Here is a 24,219-nt window from a genome sequence, read left to right on the forward strand (position 1 = left end):
TATTTATAGTTTACATACATTTGCAACTGTTAAGTTTTGGTTGGTTTTTTTCTGTACCAAAAGTTTTCAAATTTAACCTAGCATTTATTGGATGATTTATTATACGTTTTTTGTTACAGGATATAAAGGTTTTTCTTCAAGGGTTAACACAAACACATTTTAAATAAAATATAATATGGGTAAAATTTAAACTCAATGGAAATAAAAATGAACATAAACAACATAATAAATAATGTAATGATTAAACATAAAATAAAATAAAAGTATATTTTTAAAAAATTGTAGGACCAAACAAAAATTAAGTTTGTACAATGATTTCCATGTTAGCACAAACTCTGCAAGCCTGGAATATATTATCATAAAAATAGCAACCAACTGAACCTTAAAAGAAATTACAGGATATTCTATTGTAAACTCTAACATTTTTTATCTTCACAAGAGATCTTTCTCAGGATAAGGCATTCTCCAAATTGGAATGCAAAAACAGAACGTTTTTAAGAACTACTTGAGAAACTGTATAAACAAGAATTTAAGAATTTTCTCGAAAATTTTTCTTTAAAATAATTTAAATTGAATAAAAAATCAGTGAAGTTAAAAAGCGAAGTTGTATTTTTTTTATTAATATCATATTTGTGTTTGGCCAGCCTTACTTTCAGTGATCATGTGGTGGCATCAATGTACTCAAGATCACATTTGAATCTATTGTCTCTCAGCATAATCTTATAAACACCTGGAACCCTCTGCATGTCGGTGTTGTACTTTCTGTTTCTGAGAATGTTACTGATAGTGGAAACACGCCTATATGCTAATTTATCACCTCTGTGACGGGCAATTTTTTTATACAAGGTTTTCGTGTTGTGATTATAATCTAGAATTATGCGCTGTGTGTTGTGAGCATTTCCACTCCGTGATATATCATTATTGGGCATAGAAGAAGTATCTCCATTGGAATAGGTGTTTGCTAATTTACAAATAAGGTGTTTTTTGTAATCATGTTTTTTAGCTATGTCCTCCAGACATTTAAGCTCTTTTAGCATGTCTTTGTAATTCATGCAGTGGGTAAAAGCATGTTTGGTTAAGGCACAAAATGCAGCTATTTTGTAGATATATGAATCGTATGAGCCAAATTCAATTTCTTGGTGAAATGCAAAAATTACAAGGTATTTCTGATGTCTATATACTGTATTCACCTCCTGGTAGGATGTGAATCCTTATTTCCTAACTTAATACATCTTTGCTTTCGAAAAGCTATATGTTCGACAAGGAAAGTTATACATTGTAAACTGGCAAACTTAATTAAATTTGAAAATGTTCTTTTTGACAAATCCAAATTTACTTGTGTAAGAGAATAAACGAGTCATTTACCTACAAGAAAGATTAGAAAGAAATCTCACACACAAATACCGCAAGAAATTAGACAGGATCCTCAAGAAACAACAATGAAATATTGGTGTAAAACTTCACCCACAATTGATTTACTGAGACGACATACTCGACCCCATCCTTCCTCCTCGATGCCATCAAGTATGGACCCATGTTTCCACCCAAACCAAGGTATTGCTGCCATGCAGACATTGTGCCAAACATTGAGAAGCTCATTGTCGGCATGGATGAATGCCAAAAGGAACTTTATCCTAAAAGTCACTTTCCATCAATAAAATCCTGTAAGGAGATGTGCCAGGAAAAAATCCCATGGAAACTTCTGCAGGAAAGCAAAAAATAAATATCAATTTGAAAATTGAATTTATGCCAATCTTTGTCTGCCTCCAAATGCTACTAAGAAATTTTTTAAAAATTTTTTGTAAAATTAAATTTGTCCAGGCTTATTTTTATAAAATGTATTTATTAATTTTTATGAATGTGCCACCACCAGATAAATATTTTTAACTTTTTGCATTTGGAGACAGACGAGTAGCCTCAAATAAAAGGTTGACTCCACTGGTAGAATTGTTATTTCTTCAAGTGCATTTGAAAGGACTGAATAACAAAGACAAATCCTGTATGTATTATCTACTAACAAATTTTTAAAAAAGTTTTGTAAAAAAAAGTATATATATGTCTTTGGTAATTATATACAGTACATATTACAAAATTTATGATAACAAATGAATAAAATCTGTAGTATACAAAGCATTTTCATATTTTCTAAATATGCTTTTGGTAACTTTATGCAAAGAAAAACTGTTGAGTAACTTCATAATAACAAGTTAAAATTGACAGACAGGTAGCAACATCTGTAACCCACATCCACCTTTCAAATTAACTTTTGTACACAGATAACTAACAAGGTTACATTTCTTACATTAATTTAAATTATGATAATGAATTGCCATTAATATTTATTAAGTATAATATATAAGAACATTAACAGTTTTTATATAATAAAGTCTACAATGATTTACATTTAATGTTATTTATAAACATTTCATTATTTTCTCACCTTTCCTTTCACAATTTTTGGTATGCTTGGTGATGGTAGAGCAGTTAGATATGCACCAGTACCAGTCTGAAATATAAACAGATTACATATTGCACCTTTATTTAAAATAAAATTACAGTAGAGCGTCGTTTACCCGAAAAAAATTCCAGTCAGCAAAATTAAATTTTTGCTAGTGCTGTGGGACTGCAATCTTTGGCTATATCTTGGGCTACTCCAATATTTTTTGTTTGTGTGTGTGTTTTAGCTGGCAGCATTGTCACTTTTGTGTGGTGTTTTTCTGAGGATTGTGTGTCATGCTGAATTGAACATTTTTGATACTAGATAACTTCTAAAGTATACATTTTTTTTGTTTTTTATATTTTTCAATATATTTATTTTGTTTGTAAAAAATAAAGAAATAATTTTTAATGATACAATAGCCATGATTATTATTTTAAAAAGTTTACATTAGGCTTAACATCGACGAAAATTCAATGCGAAGCGACACACAACGAAGAAAAATTTCAACACAGAATAGGTTAATGTATTTTTTTGTACATAATCGGTTATCTGAAAAATAAGTTATCCGAACAACCCCAGTCCCCAATTGATTTGGATAAACAACGCTCTACTGTATAAAAATAATTTGTTTTAAAAAATATACATCAACAACCCGAAGCCCAATGTATTGATACTAAGCAAAATGATCGCCATAATCAGGCTATTATTATGCTATAATTAATTAATAGAAACTAAGTACTTTGGTACTAAAGGTAAATGTTAGGTACCATTCCTTATCTAAATTAATAATTATAATAATTGCGAGACTTGAACCCCAACTTTCACTTATCATGCAGTGTGTGTGCGAGTACCATAAGTAACCATAAATGGCTATATCTAAATTTAAATATGTCCGGAAGCAAAGACTTGTTTGGGATTTGAGTAGCGTAACTGGCAAGTGCACCACACGATAAACAGAAGTTGCAGTTTCAAGTCCTGTTCCAGGCTAGTTTTCTTCTTCCAGAATGTTTTAAATTATTATAGTTCTCACTTCTGTAACCTGTTACCGGTGTGTTACGTGTAAAAAATGTCTGATCCGGACATTGAGGCAGAGTTTGACAAGGCTGAAATCGTCACCACCACGCCCCACCAAGACCATCTTAAATGGCTAAAAGCCGTAGCCATTTACAAAGCCAAGAGACCACCTGCATCAACCGGAAGGAAGAGCTTAGTCTGTCACTAGCCTGGCAGGCCCTCATAGATGCTGACCCATAATTATATCCATCAGTGCAAGATCACACATGCTCGTCAAGACAGATTTCATCAAAATGACATTCAAATTCGTTTTAAATCTTTACATTCCATTCTGAAGCATTCCAAACCTATTTGACCTGAAGAAGAACTTTGCAATAGTTCAAAAATGTTCATCACCCACTGTATATTTTACACTTAATGCACCAGTAACAGATTACAGAAGTGAGGATTTTTACTCCAGTGTTGAGGTAAAGATGAACTCTGTATTTAATTATTGTAGTTATCAATTTAAATAATCAAAAAATCTTACTGGAACTAAATCAAATAATATAAGTAAACAACGCCTTTTAACAGTCCAGCAAAAACATTTAATTCTCTAATAATGTTTTCGACCGATTTTAGCGGCCTTCATCAGTTATTCCAATATAAAAAAAAAAATTTTTTTTATATTAAAATAACTTAAACATCTTAATTATTTACTTAATTATTTATTGGAATAACTTAAATATCTTAATTATTGCAACTTATTCCAGTTATTCCAATATAAAAAAAATTTTTTTTATTGGAATAACTGGAATAAGTTGCAATAAAAGAAAAGAAAGAAATGAAGAAATGTCAAAAAGGCAAAAGGGGCTATGGCAATAGCAAAGGTGATAAATGAGGTCTATGAAGAACTGGAAAGAAAAGATGAAGATAGGTAACTAATAAGAATTGTAAAAGCAAGAAATAAAGCATTAAAGAATTTCACATCAATAAAACAGATAACCCATCAACCACTGCCATAAATTGTCAGACTATAATTTGGAATAAATAATAAATGAATTTGGCACTAGAGAGAGGCATTATAGCCCAATGATTTACAACAGTGGTTGGTGGGTTGTTGCTTTGCATCGGGTTATTAGGGTTGTTTATTTGTATAAAACAGAGAAAAATGGAAATGGTAAAGTGTTACATAACCAAGAAAAAATAAATTAAAGATGAAAAAATTATTTTAGTAAGCTACTGGATGAGGAAAATGAATGAGTGGCAGCAGATATAAGCAAGGAGGAGGTAAAAAAAAGGCACCTAGAAAATGAATAATGGGAGAGCAATAGGAGCTGATCTGATCCCAGCTAAGGTATGAAGATGTTTGAGCAAAGAGATGTGTTTATATGGTATGGGATCTTATGAAAAAGCTGTGGCAGCAAGAGAGGATACCAGATGAATGAAAGAAAAATATTTTGTTGCCAATTTATAAAGGAAAAGGAGATGTGCAAGAATGTAGGAATTATACAGGAATTAAATTAATGTCACACTCAATGAAGATCTGGGAAAGAATTGCAAAAAGAAGATTAAGGCAAAGAACAACTACAGGTGAGGAACAGTTTAGTTTCATGCTGGAAAGAGGAACAACAAATATGAATTCCATTCAGGCTTGTGAGAGTTTGTCAAGCAATGTATGGTTGGGCATTGTCTTGCTAAAACATCTTGTCAAGTGCAGCCTGCACCAGTGGCCAAACCACAGGATCACACGATTCGTGTGACATATTGGTCCACTGTCAGAGTACTGAAAATAAGCACCAGGGCTGTCTGCTGATCAAACACGATGACTCCCCAAACCACAATGCCACTATGGAGCCATGTTCAGCTAAAAAGGCTGGCACATAGCATTCCCTGGGATATCACATCACCCATCTATGGTTGTCATTCCACCATAGACAGAAGCAAGATACATTCAGGTGGACCAGATGTACCAGTTGACAGTGATAAGTGGCTTCAGATGTCACATACTGTGGCATTCAGGTCCCAACAGGCCATTTGGCAAACTGCCAGACTGAGCACTCTGTCACATGTCAATGCAATCCATTCCCTCTTTGGAGTATTTATAGATGTTCACATTGCTGAATAGTACCCATGTCATGCCAACTCTTTTCTAAATACAATAATACAGAAACCATTTAATTTTAAAAATAATAAACAATGCCTTAGTTTTAAAACCAAAAAACTTTATTTTTAGACAAAGTGGCTAAATATGTTTTTTTATTAACAAAACACAATACAGTGGTACCTCGCTTAACAAACATAATTTCGTCCAGAATCGTACTCATTACGCGAAACACTTGTTAAGCAAAATAATTTTTCCCATATAAATTAATGTAAAATATGATAATTCGTTCCATGCCAAAAAAAGTACTCAAATATTTTATGTATAATGTTTATTCAAAGAAAATTATACAATATACATTGTTAAGGAGCATGAATCATCATCATCTTTTCTTCTAGTGTGGAATACTATAATTAAATATTAAAAATTAATTAATTTCACTAGAGGTAGGCAGTTATGCTGCCATCTCATATTAAATTTAATAATTATAAATAATTAACTTTTAATTTAGACATTTCTAAAATTTAATTTGGAATTGGTCATTAAATTTAATATGAGATGACAACCTAACTGCCTACCTCTAGTCAAATTAATAAGGTCAGATGGCCAAGTGGTCAAGGTGGCAGCCTACTGCTCTGGGAGACCCAGCATCAAAACCAGACAAGTTGAAAAATCGCCAAAAATTTTTCAAGAGTGGTCCATTCAAATATGTCGGGGCCTTGTCCCTCATACCCGACCACCCCATTGTAAGCTTGGCCAAACCCATAATGGGCTTGCAAAAAGAGGCCCTCTTAGTGCTCACAGGGCAGAATGATTTAAAAAAAAAAAAAAACAGTCTAATTAATTAATTTCTAATATTTAATTATAGTCTTTACATAGCCCAAGACTCTTGCATATTGTTTGGCATGTTCATTGAATAACAAGCTATGGTTGTTAATGTTTATATGTAATATGTTTGAACACAAGTTTGGAAAAATGTGTGATCACAAGCGACAATAAGATGCTAGCGGAATGAGTGCTAAACACAGACTGATAGGTATGCACACAATCCAGGACTTCCCCTCTCCTCATCATGCAAAACATTGCTCGTTAAGCGAGTCATTTTTTTACAATTTGTTTTGCTCATTACGCGAAACACTCATTATGCAAGATTCCACTGTATTAGTTAAGTTAAAATTTTATTACCAAGAATAGATTATAATAAGAAAACAAATACATTCTCTTGATATATAAAAATTTATCTATATTTTTAATTAATTAATTAATATGAGTTTACTTACTGCTATTCCAATCAACATTTTTTCACCAACAGAAACTTGTACTTTCAATCCAAATAATCCATTCATGCCTTTAACCTATGATAAATGAACAATACATTTTGAAAAAAATAATAATAATAATAATTCTGAAGGCATACATTTAGCACACTACACATTTCTAATGGCAAAAACTGATCTGCATTTTGAATAATTCAGAGTTTGAACTGTATCCCGAAATAAAATTAAATTCAAAGTATAAGCATATGTCACTTTATATGCTTAACATTTCAAGAACAACTTCTTTTAGAGGTGTACCTTGTTGAACATGCTTTTTATCATAATGTATGGTATTTTAATCACCATCATAAATGTTTTCATACAAAAAACATTAATGATAGTGATTAAAAATAAATAAAAAAGAGGTTTTATTTATTGATTGATTTTTTAATTATTTTTATAACTATTAATCCTATTCTATTCTATAGTTTCCAATAATTTTAACACAGTGGTGCCTCATATAACGTACGCCTCGAATAACGAACATTGCAAACAACGAACTTTCTATTTGGCCGTTACGTGACTCGAGCAACAGACTGGCTGCGAACAACGTACTTTCCGTTTGGCAGTTACGTTAGGTGAACAATGGACTTTCTGCAAACAAATGCGAATGACATTTCCACTCTTTTGCATTTGCCAATGACAATCTGCTATTTTTATAATATATTAATATTATTAGAATATATTATTAGTATATCTGAAGTACAGAGCTCCCGTTGAGATTCGGCTTGCTCCCTTGTTTATTACGTACATCACCTCAGTGCAGGTATTTACATTTATTCAAATGTTGTGCAAATCATGGCTTCTAAAAAACAGAAAGGTGATTTCAATTGAAACAAAGCAAAGAAATCATCAGAAGGAATGAAAGTTGACAGAAACTTCCTTGTCAAATGGGGAGAGATTCAGGAGTCTACCAACACTCATTATCCAAACAAAGTTGAGGCCAACAGGATCAATGATCTCTACAATGACACCCTTGACCGTCATTTCCGACAGGTGTTGAAGAAGAGAGAGAAACAGACCACTTTGGACATGTTTTTCAAAAGCCAGATGTCAAAAGACAAAAGATGGAACAAGAGGAGTTGACTCTGCAAGCCCCAGTAGCCTCTCCTAAATTCGACTCTGATTAAAAAACAATAAAAAAAGACCTGCTGCAATGTGTAAAAAGTCTGTATCTGTATGAATGTGTGAATAAAGTGATCCTCCACCTCCTCCTCACATCATCTGACTACCCGGCATAATTGGTGACTGCTCCATTTTCATTTTTTTTTATGGTACAGTACGGTTATTTTGTGCTGCGGAACGAATTATATGTTTTAATATGTATTTCTATAAGAAAATGCGTTTCATATAACGAACTTTTCACTTAACGGACATTCACCTGGAACGGATTAAGTACATTATACAAGGCACCACTGTATATAGTATTTTATTCTGTAATTTTTATGACTTTTGTCCCTTTAATTAATTAAATATCCCGAGTTATCTCGAGCATAGGCTTTAAGGGCCTCAAAAAAAAAAAAAAAAAAACAAAAAAGGCCTTGACTTATAATTTTTCCAAAAATGTATGATCATAGATAAAAAATAATTTTTTATCTATGATCTCTGCAAATTTCATGAATTATTATTGCAACAAAAATATTTTATGATATTAATTAGGTAATTACTTGCACTATTGTTTTTTTATGGGAGTTTTTTATCAAATTAATTAAATCGTTCCCAACTTGATTTGACCAATTTGACTTCAGTAAAATCTTTAAAAATGCTATTGGATGTCTTTTATGACATCAGCATGTTTTTTTTGTTTTTTGTTAAGTAAAATTTTTCCCATACCTTTTTTGGTCCCCTTGTAATTTAATAGCACAAAAATCAAAAATATTGTGTTATATCTGAACAGATGCAGTAAGTTAGCTTCCCTCCAGCTTTAAACCAATATTCCCAAGGCATACATGAGAACTATCCAGGAAAGCTGACACCAGCTGTTCTCAAGGTCTCCCAGTTTGTAAACAATGTAGACTGCATGTGTGAAATTTCACGCCTTGTTAAATGAAACAACAACAATCCTTGCCGCTATATTTTTCAAATAAAAGCATTTATTTTAAATTATTTTAATTTTTTTTCATATACTTTTTTTGTAAAAACACTTTTTGGAGGGGATTTTATTTTTTTATTTCCCGGAAATTCTTTTGGATGTCAGATTTGCGTTTGAGTGGAAATAATAATTTAATAGAAACAATCAATTTTTTATGGATTTCTGAGTGGCATTCGAAGCAAAACAAATGGGCTTAAAGAGTTAATCACATTTTTACATTTTTGTTGGAATGTTTTACCATTATATTGTATTATTTTTTATATTTCATTGTATTATTTACCTGTTAACACTTGCTCAGTTTTTTCAATTCTTATTCATTGGTAGAAAACATAAAATTTATCATGTGGAACACCAGGTGATTGATTATACAGACACTATAATTTAAACAGAAAATGCATTTCAAGCTATTCACCCCTCATCAGTCCTATACATATCTGATAAATTGTAGCAAATGAAGTAACTATGAATTACAACCATTTATTACATTTCACATAAAAATTTAGTAACAAATTATCTGGAATGATATATCTATATTGGTGAAAACTGGACTATTATAAGGGAGTAAAAATAGTAAAACTAAAAATAAAGTAAATTGACTGTAATACTCTAATAAAATGTGAAAAAAGAGTATAACTGTAATACAGGCTAAATGCTGTTAAAATTGGAAAAAGGTTGTATAAAGGTGAAACTTTTTAATGAAATACTGAAAAACATTTACAAAAATTAATATATAAAAAGGTGTGAAAAATTTTACTGTACATTCATCAACTGTGCTGATAGTTATACAGTACAATAAATTATTATAACCTGTGGGTGGAGGGAGGAGGACAAAAGAGTATCTAACATGGATTCTTCTCATTTTTGTAGTAATGGTTGCAGTTCTAATGATAACTCCTCTATTCAAATTTATTTTGTTTTCATTAATTTCTATAATTTCTAAATATTTAAGAAGTTTTCTTTCGATAATGTTTTTTTCTTTAAAAATTTTTATTGCTATCAAGTAAAATTTCACAACCTTCTTGATTGTGGTATGCATAGATGTGGAATAATTATACCTAACTGCATGTAAATGTTCTCTGATTCTAGTTTTTAATATTCTACCAGTCTCACCTATGTAATAATACTTTAACAACTATATAACCTTTTATCATATTTTATTAGATTATTAAAATCAATTTAATTATTTTTTAAATTTTAATTTATTTTATTTTACTATTTTTATCCCTTTTAATAATCCAGTTTTCACCAATATACATATACCACTGCAGATAATTTATTTTACTAATATTTTGTGTGTGAAATATAATAAATGGTTATAATTCATATTGTAATTCATTGTTACAATTTATCAGATATGTATAGGACTGATGAGGGACAAATACCTTGATATTCATTTTATTTTTAAATAATAAAGTATGTATAATAAAATCACCTGGTGTTTCCATATGATAAGTTCTCTACAGCAATTATTTTGTTTACTACCAATGATCTTAAAAAGTGAACAAGATACAATCAAATACTAAACAAAGCATTAATTCTTATTACTTATGTATAGTGTAATTAAGTGTAATATCAGCAGTGTAATTGTTTTTACCTACAAAAGTTTTTATTGTTATTTTGGGGCAGTAATATCTTGTCCATGAGGACTTTACTGATTGTATTTGAAAATTAATTAATTAAAATATTAATTAAAATTTCTTAAATGCTTATACTTATAAATTTCTGTTTGTATCCTTGTCTACTTGGACCTTGTTTATTAATAGGACTTCTTTATTAGCAAGACTTGTTTATTTTCATTTGAAAATCAAGATATTTTGTTTTTATTTTTTTAATAAGATCTCCTCTATTTGTTAATTGTAAGCTATACCAGTATTACCAGTCCTATTAATAAACAAGAAGGTCCAAGTAAACAAGAATACAAACAGAAATCCATAAAAGTAAGGACATGGAGGTAAAAAAAAATTATATTTAACTATAAATATTTAACTTCTTACCTTTAACTTATTAAGTAATTGTCTATGTAATTCGTATTCAAGAAATGGAAGACTCTGTAATTAAATCTCATTAGTTAATAAAAGTTGGTGCACTACATATTTTTATGAAATAACAATTAATTTTATATAAAATCATCATTTCATACTGAAATCTATATATATAAAATTGCTTGTCCTAACTGACTCATTCACTCACTAATTCATCATCGCCCAGAGCAAACCGCTGAACCTAAAGAGGTGAAATTTGGTAGACAGTTAGGGTACATCATGAAAACACTCACTAAGAAGGAATTTTTCGAAGTTCCCCCGCGGGGGAGAGGAAGAGCATTAAGGCTTAACCGGAAAAACAGCTTCTACTGTACTACTTTAGATGCGATTTTTCATTTACAACTACATTTAATTTTCATTGAGTACTTAGATGTATTAAATTGATAACATTTCAGACATTGTTATAAATATTTTTATATATTTCGATTTTTTAACCAAATGTTCGAACCTTTTTAAATTTGAATTTGTTATTGCGTATTGGTTCGTTTATAGAACGATTGTAAACGTTCCAAAAAATTGATCAAATTGAAAGTAGTTTGTTTGATTCTCAGCAATTCTCATCATTCTCAGTGGTAGGTGTTATATAACAATTACTATGGTTATTGAAATACTGAATATAAATGGGGTTTGCTTGCAAAACCTCCGCAGGCAAAGTCGCAGGTAACAGCTAGTTTATCATATATTTAAAGATTATATTCTAGGTACCTGACCAAACCCATTTCTTCAAAAACACATCTGTGTTGCAATTTAGAAACTTTTTAAACAATATTAGTTATTTATATAAATATACTGTAAATCCATACCTAATTCCCTACACATGATTATATGAGCTACTACTATTTTGAATGCAATTTTTATTAAAAAAATATTTCACTTAATCACCCTGAATGATTAAGTGAGCAATGGGCAATTACATAAAAATTGATAAAAAGCACTCCAAATTGGAAAACAAAGACAGGTTTTATTTTACAGTCTGTACAGTGGGAATACAGGAACAAGAATAAAGAACACACAGCAGTGTTGCCAGTGTTTTAACACTTCTCCTAAATTTTTACATTTCTGTTAAATACAGGACATTCAAAGTTTAAGATACAAAATATTAAGAGACAGATCCAGAGTGCATAGGATTCAATCTCATTTAAATTTACAAACTCCTATACAACTTCCAAAATACTAAAATTTAATCCATGATAGCAGTTTTGTGAGGATATCACCTAACTGTTTGTTGCTGTCTGTGTTTTATTGCTATTTCTGTTCCAATCTTTTCCTTTACAAAATGATATTTAACTTCAATATGTTTGGTTCATTTAGAAGCTTTCTTATCATCTTTAGTAATCATGTGAATTGCACTGTTGTTGTCAATGTACATTATTGTAGGTTCCTTACTTAGCATTTTTAGTTCTAATACAAATTTTCTCATAAACAGAATTTCTCTAATAGCTTCACTGGCAGAAACATACTCTGCTTTGACAGCAGATAATGCAACAGTTCTTTGTTTTCTGGAGTGCCATGATACTGCTCCTCCTGAATACATTAGTAGGTATCCTGATGAAACATCTATCCTCCAAGTTTCCAGCAAAGTCTGCAATGCTATAAAGAGCTAGTTTTTTGTTGCCATTATATAAGATTCCATAACCAGTAGTTCCTCTCAAATATCTCAGAATTCTCTTAGCTTGAGTCCAGTGATGATGTTTTGGATTTTCTACATGTTTACTTAGGTAATTTACAGCAAACATTATAGCCAGTCTACTAATAGTGGACAAATATAGGAGGCTACCTATTGGTTCTCTATATGGTTTACCTTTGGCTTCCTTCGTATCAGTTATGTCATCCTTTGAGTGTTCAATTGGAGTATAGGTAGGATTTGATTCATCCATATTGAATAAACTGAGTAGTTTTTCAATATACCGGGACTGGCAGATAAAAATAGAACCATCAGTGTGTTGTTTTATTTCCATTCCAAGATATCAGTTGGCTTTCCCCATGTTATCTCAAATTCTTTGTTTAATTCATCCATCAATTCTTTCATTCTTTTAAGGTTGTCACCAATCACTAATCCATCCCCAATGTATAGGACAACTATTATTTCAGATTTCATATCCATAAATACACATGGATCTGATAAGATTCTTAGGTTTAAGGAATTCCAAAAATTTTTTATTCCACTTTCTGGGGCTTGTTTCAAGACATATAGACTTTTCTTTAGCAAGTATACCTTGTTTGCTTGATTTGACTTAATAAATCCTTCAGGCTATGTTATGTAGATTTCCTCCTCTAAATCACCGTGCAGGAAGGCAGTTTTCACATCAAATTGAAGTAGCTGTGATTTTTCTTTTGCTGTAAAAGCCAGTAGAAATCAGATTGAATCATATTGCGCTACAGGGGAGTGTGTTTCTGTGTGTTGGTTATTGTACATTTATATCTGGCAACACTTGAAAAGTTGTTAGTCGCTGAGTTTTTCGACCTATCAGTTTTAACTTTGCACATGGAATGTAAAGTTGTAAATAAGTTTTGTTAGTTATTAAAGTTAAGTATTAAAAAGAATAAAAGAAAAGTAAAAGAAAAGTAAAAAAAAAGGTAATGCTTTATTTATTGACTAAACACTATGTAATCAATTCCTTGTTTCTGTAGAAATCCATGCACTACTAAGAACCTTGTATTTCTCAACTGAGCCATCTTTCTTGTACTTAGTGCAAAACACCCATTTGGTTGTTAGAGGTCTTTGACCTTCAGAGAGTTCCACTAAGGTCCAAGTATTATTTTTGTTTAAAGAATTCATTTCCTCTTCCATTACCTTCTTCCACTTTGGTTCAGTTAAAGCTTCTGAGACAGATATCTGTTCACAGTCTGCAATCATTGCATGATAATCATACCTTGATGGCAGTTTAATTTCATTTTTACTTCTTAAGTTATACCAATCCACGAAACCTTTTTTTTACAAGTGTTATGACCATAACAAACTCCACAAACGCTTTCGACCTCCACCGAGGTCTGCTTCAGGTGGTGACTGACTGTGTTTCCTCCTGATTGTCGTAACGATGTCGCCAGAGATGTAAATAATTGTGCGTATCGGGTTTCACCCCTCCGACCGTCCCTGTTCAAATTCCTCGAACAAATACCTCCATGCCTGCGCGATCATTTCACCATCTTTGAAGTTGATGCAGGTGCCCCCACTGTTAGTTTTATGAATCTCCCAGGCCTCCAGGTGATGAATGTGATCAGTTCGAAATGCTTGTCTGATTAGTCTGGTGTTCTGGAAGTCCTCCCATATTTCAGGGTCGGTAACATAGGTTGATAAGGTGGTGGTGTGCCTGTTATTTTTAATATCCGCTTTATGTTCTCATATCCGTTTTTGTGTTGAGCGGATGGTGGAGCCAATGTAAACCAAGTCTCTATGGAATCCATCGTCCCTGATGGGAATGGAGTATACACCTGGGGCCCTGCTGAGATCCATCGTGTCCTTGGCATTGTGCAGCAGGTCGTACACAGTGCTAGTTCTTGTGTACGTGATCTTCATGCGGTTATGGCAAGCAATCTCCCTGTATAGGAGGTCTAAATGTTGGTTGAACCAGATGACTGTGCGCCTAATGTTCCTATTCGGTTGGTGGTTGTCGTCTGGCGAAGGCAGGGGGCTGTCACTGCAGCGTGGGGGACAATGGGCATAGGCACGGGATAAACCGCAAATCATGCCTTTACTGTAACCATGCTCAATGGCAATTTTTTTCTATGTGACAGAGCTCTAACCGAGTGTCACGCTCGTTTGTGTGGTGAGTGAAGGCCCATCTGGTAAGGGCACTGGTTGTCCGGTTCAAAGAAAATAAGGCAGGTGTGTATAAGATTCCCTACAAGAACCAGCTAATAGGTATATAAAAAAAGATTATGTAGGGGTTACTACTAGAAACCTAGGGGTAAGAATCAAAGAACACAGGTATGATATTAGAAAAGGTTCTAATACAACAGTATTGGTCCAGATGGCGCAAGCAGAAGGATCCTTGGTTCAATGGAATGAAGTGGAAATCCTAAAACAGATACTCTCTCCAACTTTAGCAAGAATGGCGGAAAACATAGAAATTTACAGAAGCAAGCTTAAAGAAAAATGCATTAACGCAAGTGACGCGGAGGGTCTTCCTTCGACTTGGAAGTATGCCGTTAAAAACTTACAAGAGGCGCATGAACTCTAGTATGTTATAAAGGAAATTCTGTCTAGATAGGATAGACAGTATTAATATTTGGTACAAGTAATATGTTATTTATTTTTACATTTTTGTATCATTTACAATGTTTTAGTTATTCTTATTACTGGAAATGTTATTGGTTGTTAATATTTTTGAATTTTTGAACTTATTGTTCCATTTAAGAAATACTCTTTTTAGCCTGAGGATGATCTATAGAATAGATCAAAAACGTTTGTTATAATAAAAAAATCTCTCAGCGAATATTAAGGTGGTGGTTAAGTTTTTTATTTATTTAAGTCTGCTGGGTATGAGTATGGTTTATAACAATTTTTTATGTCAGTTTTTTAAAAGGTTTAGATTAAATATTGTAAATTATAATTTTAAAATAGAAATATTAATCCAAACCAACAACTACCTACAATTAACCATTAACCGGTGCGAAATTCTTTAAAATCGGTGAACATTTTCGATTCCCCTCCTGGGATCTTCTTCAGGCTTACTTCTTTATAGCTTTCATTATAACCGGATTCTTTAATTCGAATGTTTTTGAAAAATACGGAACTTGCCATTTTTTGAAAAAATTTCCGAAAACGGAAGGAATCCACGTGTTATTTCAAATGTAATTTTCTACCAATGGGGAATCGTTGTGTGCAGTACGTCATAAAATTTATCTTATAAAATATATTATGATTTATCGTCAATTAAAAATTGCCATGCTGCAGAGAGATTTATTTCTTCTTTGAAATTAATGCATGCGGATTTACGATCGGCTTTAAAGATTTCCACTGCCTCCAAAGTTCTTAGTTGTTCCNTATATTATGATTTATCGTCAATTAAAAATTGCCATGCTGCAGAGAGATTTATTTCTTCTTTGAAATTAATGCATGCGGATTTACGATCGGCTTTAAAGATTTCCACTGCCTCCAAAGTTCTTAGTTGTTCCGGGTGTTGGGTGGTGCGAATAACATGCACTTCATCGAAGAACGGTGTGATGTCCGGGTTTGTCGCATACGTAGATAGTATATATTATTCGCACCACCCAACACCCGGAACAACTAAGAACTTTGAAGGCAGTGAAAATCTTTAAAGCCGATCGTAAATCCGCATGCATTAATTTCAAAGAAGAAATAAATCTCTCTGCAGCATGGCAATTTTTAATTGACGATAAATCATAATATATTTTATAAGATAAATTTTATGACGTACTGCACACAACGATTCCCCATTGGTAGAAAATTACATTTGAAATAACACGTGGATTCCTTCCGTTTTCGGAAATTTTTTCAAAAAATGGCAAGTTCCGTATTTTTCAAAAACATTCGAATTAAAGAATTCGGTTATAACGAAAGCTATAAAAAAGTAAGGCTGAAGAAGATCCCAGGAGGGGAATCGAAAACGTTCGCCGATTTTAAAGAATTTCGCACTGGTTAATAGTTAATTGTAGGTAGTTGTTGGTTTGGAGTATATACAACCCGATGTAGTGAGAAAGCACATTAATTAAGAAATATTAATATATTACGGTTTATGCAGCAGTGGGTAAATGTCAACAGTGAACCATAGTCTAGAAATGTTAATAAATGGGAGGTGTTAGATATGTTGTTGTGAGAATATTGTATTAAGTCCGATGTTTTGTGTAAAAATTTCAATAAGAAATCTAACTGAAGAAAGCATGGTAAAAAGTGTCAAAATATATTTTACATGTCAGAATTAAATTATGAATATTGTAATGAATAGTGTTATAATAAAATAATGGTCTCGAGTCTCTTAGTATGATAACGTGTAAAATAACTGGAATTTTACAGTAAATTAAGAATTAATTTATATGTTAGTGTTAATGTCATTATCAGTTTAGTTAGGGAAGAGTATATAATTACCAATGACTTCTAATTCTTTCAAAATTTTTGTCCGAATATTCACTTTATTTTATTGCAATATTGTCTAAGACTGATTAAATAAAATGGATTTTTTTCCACCAGTTCATTAAGGTTGTTCATTGCAATCTGTCATAACTTTTGAGCAAAAAATATTTTCTATGGCTGTTGATTGACATCTATCTAACCTTTCATATTCATTAAAAAAATGTACTCATTACATTCCACAATTTCCATGTTCATAAATGGGTTGTTGCTAGGCAACAGTCTATGCAAATTCTGGAAAATCACAATAATTGTTACTAACACTATTGTGAAAGGGAATGAATTACCACGTGAAAAGAAGACAAATGAAAATAGCTTAACAATAACTTTATGTACAAGTAAAATAAATATACACAAAAATTGACAAATTTGTTCACCAGGTTGCACAGTTGCACATACAGACACCCACAAACTCTCCAGATTCATCTATACAACGAGATTGCTATAATACAGGTCCTTTCGGTAAAGTCCAGACACGTGGGGCTCACAAAAGAAAACTAATTGTCGGGCAATGTCCACTACCGACAATTACTTTTTACCAATAAAACATTTTTATCACCCAGTAAATATTCCAGCCGATACAAACAGATTCTTTCACTTCCAGATAGTAATACAAGTTCGTGTAGATATCGCTTGCACCACTCCATGCAGTCACTCCAAACACATTAACACACAAAGAAACACAAGACAAATCAAGGACCCTTTCCTTCACCTGGGTGACCTCTCACCCTCCAGAAACAAAAGACCCTCCAGCCAACCCGCAATTCTTTTTATACACATTTCCCTCCACCAAAATGCTGTCAACTCTTTATAAAAAAATTACATATAGCCCAAAACCTGACTATTACCCTGAAATGGCACAAAATCCATTTAGGTACACAAAATCATATAGTGAAACCAGCCTTTATAATAATACAGTACTACTGAACAAAAAAATTGTGTTAGACTAACACAGAGCCTGCACCTGCTCTTAAATTAAGTTAAACCCATGGCATATGCACCAAAAATATAGTAGTTTTTCCCTTTTAATACTCTTAAAGATATCCTCATCATGCACTAAACAGATAAAAGTTAATCTGTTTAATGTGTTTGAGGCATGCTGTTCTTGATTTTCTGTATATATCACACTAACCTTATGAAACTTTGCAAATATTTTTAACGTACCACAAACATTTTCGGTCCACCTTAGGACTTTCTTCAGGTGGAATTCTCCATTTCTGACATCGGAAATGGAATACAGTAGTCTCTCAAAAACTCAGCACTCGATAACCCGGCAGTCCGGATAACTCAACCACACCCTGGCAGGGCAAAAAATAAATCTTTAGTTAATTAATTTTCATTATAGACAGCTTTATGCCTCAAAGTATTTCTCTGAGATCTGTCTTATCAGGTAAATTACTGTACACAGTGTATTCATTAATTTTCATTTTCATGTAGTAAAGGCTCTATGCCTTCATAAAAAACGTACTTTTCCTTTGTTTAAAAGTATTTGGGCAGTTTATTCTCTGTTGTATTCTCAAGTAAACAATATATACAAGTACAGTACAGTATTTTCTGAGGAAACACTCATACTTATTTTTTTTAACCCCATTCCCAATAACCCAGCATTTTCACAAACTTGGCCACCCTTCGGTCCACATTAGGCCAAGTTTTCAAGAGACTAGTGTAGAATGGAATTGTACTGAAAAAGCTCTTCTCTAATAGAATTCCACCTGAAGGTGGTCCTAAGGTGGACCAAAAACGTTTGTGGTATGTTAAAAATATTTGCAAAGCTTTATAAGGTTACACTCTTCTGTAACTGCACTTAAATACAACTCATACCTCAAAACAAAAACCTTTAAAATGTAGCCCTTTTATTTGTTTTTGGCCATTTTGAATGGTCTTTCTCAGGAACATAAAAATCTAAGATTCAATTTTTCTGTTCCTGGTGAAGACCATTCAAAATGACCGAAAACATTTGGAAAAATGAATAAAAAGGCTACATTTTAAAGGTTTTTGTTTTGAGGTACAAGTTCATAAGGTTAGTGTGATATATACATTTCTCAGTGCTTTGTTTATAAGATGGATTTTGTTGATTTTCCGTTGGTGATATAAAAATGTGTGAAATTCGAAGTTCATATAATTTCATAAAAGAAAGTAATCCTTTAAATTTATAATAAATTCCTTTAACTAAAGGAATTTGGACCTACAAAAACGAAATATAAAGTGCATGAGAAATTTATAACTCTTTCTGTTTAACTATAAACATTCTCACGATCAAACCGTGTATAGTTTACACTTACAGGCAAAATTCATCATAATGTTGTCATTCTAACACCAACTTTAACCCCACACCTGCTAAAACAATTGATCACCTGACTAATTTTCCCACCACAAAAAGTATAAAAGCCATCCTTCTTACCCTCTCGGGGAAGTCGCCGATCAAATGAACAACAATGAAGACGACCCATATCTTCCCCTCATACCTACTGTACAACCTTAATTGGAAGACTTTGTGCCACATCATGCACTGCTTTTCGAAACCATTAAGTCAGAAGTATCCGTCCAATATTATCACAGAGGTATGAAATATTAATGTGAACTCTCTCTCTCTCATCCGCGAAGTCAAAGGAGTTTTGTTTAAATTTTATTTAGTTACTTAGTTTAATAAACTCTTGTTTTGTTTTTTAAATGGTGTTGTTACTCGACTTTACCAACATCTTATTGTCGGCCCCTCCGACTCTCCTCCACTCACGTAACGTGTAACTGAACAAAACACCATCCTTGACAAGAAAGTAGGTCACCGACCGATGGCCGGAAAGAGAGGACTTCCCGACCTCCCCGGCAGCTCACAAATGGAATAAATCTAAAGTGAAAAATGTTAATATATTAAATGTTTTGATGTTGTTTGTGTGTGAATTTAAATTAAACTGCAGCTTTCAATTCAGATATTAAAACTTCACCAAAAGCTAACTTAAATTATAAAAAACTTGTATTCTAATAGTTATACAAAAATACTTACATCACTAATTTCTTTAGCATTCTGTTCACCTTTTCCATCCTTTTTCACTCGACACACTCTGAAAATACAACACACACATTAAATATATAATAAATACAATTGTTTATGCTAACAAATCTATTAAATTATTACCATACTAGTTTTTTAGTATAAACCAAGGCTATATACATCAGATGTTGAGGGATTAACCCTCCATTTTGAAAAAATTTAAAAAGTATACTGAACATAATATATACTTATTTTATATTCATTTAGTTCCTTCTTAGTCTACTGTATTGTGTTACTTTATATACCTATATTATAAATATTAATAAACTACATTATTAAAAGAACTGATTTTTTAAAATCCTGTGCACAGACCAGGAACAAACATCCCATCTTCATATCAAGATAGTTGCATTAGCACTTCCAAAAACTAATATTATATATATATATATAATATTAGTTTTTGTTGACAATGCAATGGTGCCTACAATTAGTTTTTGTAGACAATGCAATGGTGCCTACAGCAATGAGAACAGTGGACTACTTGAATGACTCCAGAGTTCAGTTGGTCATTCTTTCACTTTATAGTCCAAATTTTGCACCCTGTGACTTATTTCTGTTTCCCAAAGCCAAGGAGGTCCTCAAGGGATGTCTTTTAGGAGTTCAGAAGAGGCAGTTGCTGTGTGCAAACACATTTTGATGGACATATCAGAAGAAGACTGGTGCCACTGCTTTTAGAGCTGGTTCTCCCTCATGCAATGATGCATTTAGTATCAGGAAAAGTACTTTGAGAAGATATAAAGACAAAGTAACAAGAAACAGGTTCGTTGTATTCGGAAACTCTCAGAATGGCCTTTATATATATATATATAAAGGCCATTCTGAGAGTTTCCGAATACAACGAACCTGTTTCTTGTTACTTTGTCTTTATATCTTCTCAAAGTACTTTTCCTGATACTAAATGCATCATTGCATGAGGGAGAACCAGCTCTAAAAGCAGTGGCACCAGTCTTCTTCTGATATGTCCATCAAAATGTGTTTGCACACAGCAACTGCCTCTTCTGAACTCCTAAAAGACATCCCTTGAGGACCTCCTTGGCTTTGGGAAACAGAAATAAGTCACAGGGTGCAAAATTTGGACTATAAAGTGAAAGAATGACCAACTGAACTCTGGAGTCATTCAAGTAGTCCACTGTTCTCATTGCTGTAGGCACCATTGCATTGTCAGGATGCAGCAAGAATCCATGAAGGCCTGTTTTACGATGCTGCTTGCAGATTTCTTGAAAGACTTGAAAAAGACAAATGGCGACATACCATTTAGCATCAAATATCTTCCCATCCTCAAGAGCTATGGAAACATGACCTTGTCTTTTAAAGAATGTTGTTACCATTTTCCAACCAACACTTCTTGGACGTTTAACAGGTGGTGTTCCATTGGAAATGACACAAACTGCAAACCATCTCTTGCTTTCAGGGTCATACTGGTAGATCCAGGTCTCGTCACCACTGACAATGTCCCACACATTTTGAGCTTTCCCATTGAAATTTTTTCCACACAAGCTTTTTTTGCTGTTCAGTCAGAGAATGAGGCATCCACTGAGACAACAATCTTACCAACACAAAGATGATTGTGCAAGATACCATTCACTGTAGGCAGTCCCACACCCAAGGTGTGTTCAATATCCTTATGAGTTATACTGGGGTGTTCTCTAAGAAATTTCTCAATGTAAACCACATTTTTTTTTGAGTCACTGCAGTTGCAGACTGATTGCTTCTCTCTATCTTTAAACTTGTTTCTGCCAGATCTAAATTCTCCAAACCACCAGAATACTTAACCTTTCAATGGACAAGAATATTGTAAATAGTGGAGACACTGGAACTCTGACAAACCAGATTTAAAGTCATAAAACATCATTTTCAACATCCACATATGATGGTACCTCCAAGGTCAGGCACAAGAAATTTCAAGAATGCAGATATACTGTTGAACTCTTGAAAACAGTGGCATGCTGAGAATGGACTAGGGGAAATAGAATAGTCTCCTAAATTCTTTCAAGTACTATTGCTCAGAAAATGTTTAGCAGTAAAGCATTGTAGACTTTGTCTGTATTCAGTAGTTTTCACATATCTGGAAACTTTCAGAGTGGCCTAGTATAAAAAATATAAACATTAACCTTTATCTTCAATTAATGTATTAAATAATCAAAACACTTGAGCTCTTGAAGTTCATCTTCAGTGTATGAACACCTTTACAAAACAAAAGAACATTGGCAGTGGAACATCATCATTATTATTTCCAACTTTTTTAAAAATATACAACATTCTATAAAGGACAGGTTTCCAATGATTTAAAATGTGGAACATTTCATAAAGAGAAAAAGAAAAACAAACACAATTTCAAAGGCTAACAATCTCCTAATTCAATATCTGTTCTACATAAATTTAATAGTTATGCATAGTTGAAAAGCCATGTAGGACATGCCGAGATAGAAAAGACAAAAAATTAAAATAAAAAAAAAAATAGATAAAGAAACAAACCATAAAAAGAGTATATTCAAGTTCAAACAATGCTTTCCAAGCAGTTGAAAGGAAGTTTCAACTTTTACAATTAATGCACGTTACTTTGTTTTTGATTCAGCATATTTTGAGTTGTTTTAGTGGCTTTAGGTCTTCTATATTTCTTGCAAACAGTGGCATGCTGAGAATGGACTAGGGGAAATAGAATAGTCTCCTAAATTCTTTCAAGTACTATTGCATTATTATTTTTAATGCATTTGTACTTGAAATCTTTCACTTGAAAAGTATGTATGTTTTGTGTATTTTTCCCATCCAGCTTCCCCTCCTCTACACCGAGTTCAACTTTTCCTCGAACCAACCTGAATACCACTCAGGGCTCTTTTAATTGACTCATTGACAGGATTAGCTTGCACATACATGTTCCTGTTAGGTTTTGCACACATCCAGGTGGTCCTATAATAAAAGATTTTGTTTCCTATTCTTATTGATAACAACATTGCATTAGTGATTTTTGTATTTCTATTATTATAAAACAGAAGTTTTCAAATAAAGTGTGACTCTACTTAAAAGAGGGTAGGTGACTACAAAGCTTTGAATTAAACACAAAAGGAGACTCATTAGGAGAAGCAGATCTCTCACAGCAAAGAATAACACTGTTTAAATCTGCGAATGATGCAGCTGACCTAGGTGAATCATCACAGCAGAGTGAAGCCAATCAAATATTTCTGTTCTGTATTCTGGATTGCCTGCTGGAAACATCGTTTGGAGCCTTAAGTTTCCAAAACAAACAATCCAGCAATGAGTTGCTTAACTTTCCTGGCAACATTTAGAATTGTGTAGTGCCATCCATTATCATATTTTATTAAAAACTTTTTATAATTTTAATTATTATAAAATGGCAACAAGCTTACTTTTGAGAGTAAAGATAATTTTATAAAAAAATTATAAATGCTAATAACAAGTAAGATTCACACTGAAGAACCTTAGGAGTCCAATAACAACACCACTTTGATGGATAACTAACATTTTCAACCATACCCCAGTCTTCCTCAGGTTTTTAACCAGTAAGATTCAAATGTGGAATGCAAAAAACAATATTTACAAATTATTTTTGAAAACCTATGGAACACATCCCATACAGGCACAAAGATTGCCTATAAAAGATCCAACATGGTATATGGGCTATTGCAAAATGGCAAAAGACAGGACCAACGAAAGTTGGACACCAGGTGTATACATGATTCTGATCAGAGACAACAGATTTCAAAGTGATTTAGTACTGTACACATCGGGTCCACAAAGCACTTTCTAAGCAAAAGATTACAGAACCACAGGTATGATATCACTAACAAAAGGCATACCACCACCTTAGCCACCTACAACACAGACCTCAACATATGGGCCGACCTTCATAAAGCCAAATTGGTCAGATTGTCACATCGAATTGAACACCTTTGGAACCTTGAGGCATTAGAAATTTACAAAGCCGGCTTTGCATGGCAACTGTATTAACACAAATGATGCTATTAAGGTTTCCTATGCATGGAGGTACTGTTATGAAAAAATGGGAGACACTAGCAGTTAGCAACCTTTTTTAATACCATTATTTATATCTTATTATTCATTGTTTATGGTATA

At 32.7% G+C, this 24,219-nt stretch overlaps 1 protein-coding gene across 1 annotated transcript in view; it reads right to left on the reverse strand.

Annotated features, from left to right (window-relative positions):
- Positions 1-24,219, reverse strand: part of LOC111632041 (C2 domain-containing protein 5-like) — a 142,279-nt gene that overhangs the window by 98,988 nt on the left and 19,072 nt on the right. Inside the window, exons 4-7 of the mRNA XM_023376396.1 lie at positions 20,080-20,137; positions 10,940-10,993; positions 6,818-6,892; positions 2,441-2,506 (exon numbers count right to left, since the gene is read on the reverse strand). Of these exons, the coding sequence (XP_023232164.1) occupies positions 2,441-2,506; positions 6,818-6,892; positions 10,940-10,993; positions 20,080-20,137 (253 nt within the window). The remainder of the gene's footprint in view (positions 1-2,440; positions 2,507-6,817; positions 6,893-10,939; positions 10,994-20,079; positions 20,138-24,219) is intronic.

The sequence above is a fragment of the Centruroides sculpturatus genome, unplaced genomic scaffold (assembly GCF_000671375.1).
Source record: "Centruroides sculpturatus isolate CEXI.00-Female unplaced genomic scaffold, Cexi_2.0 scaffold658, whole genome shotgun sequence".
Classification (NCBI taxonomy): domain Eukaryota; kingdom Metazoa; phylum Arthropoda; class Arachnida; order Scorpiones; family Buthidae; genus Centruroides; species Centruroides sculpturatus.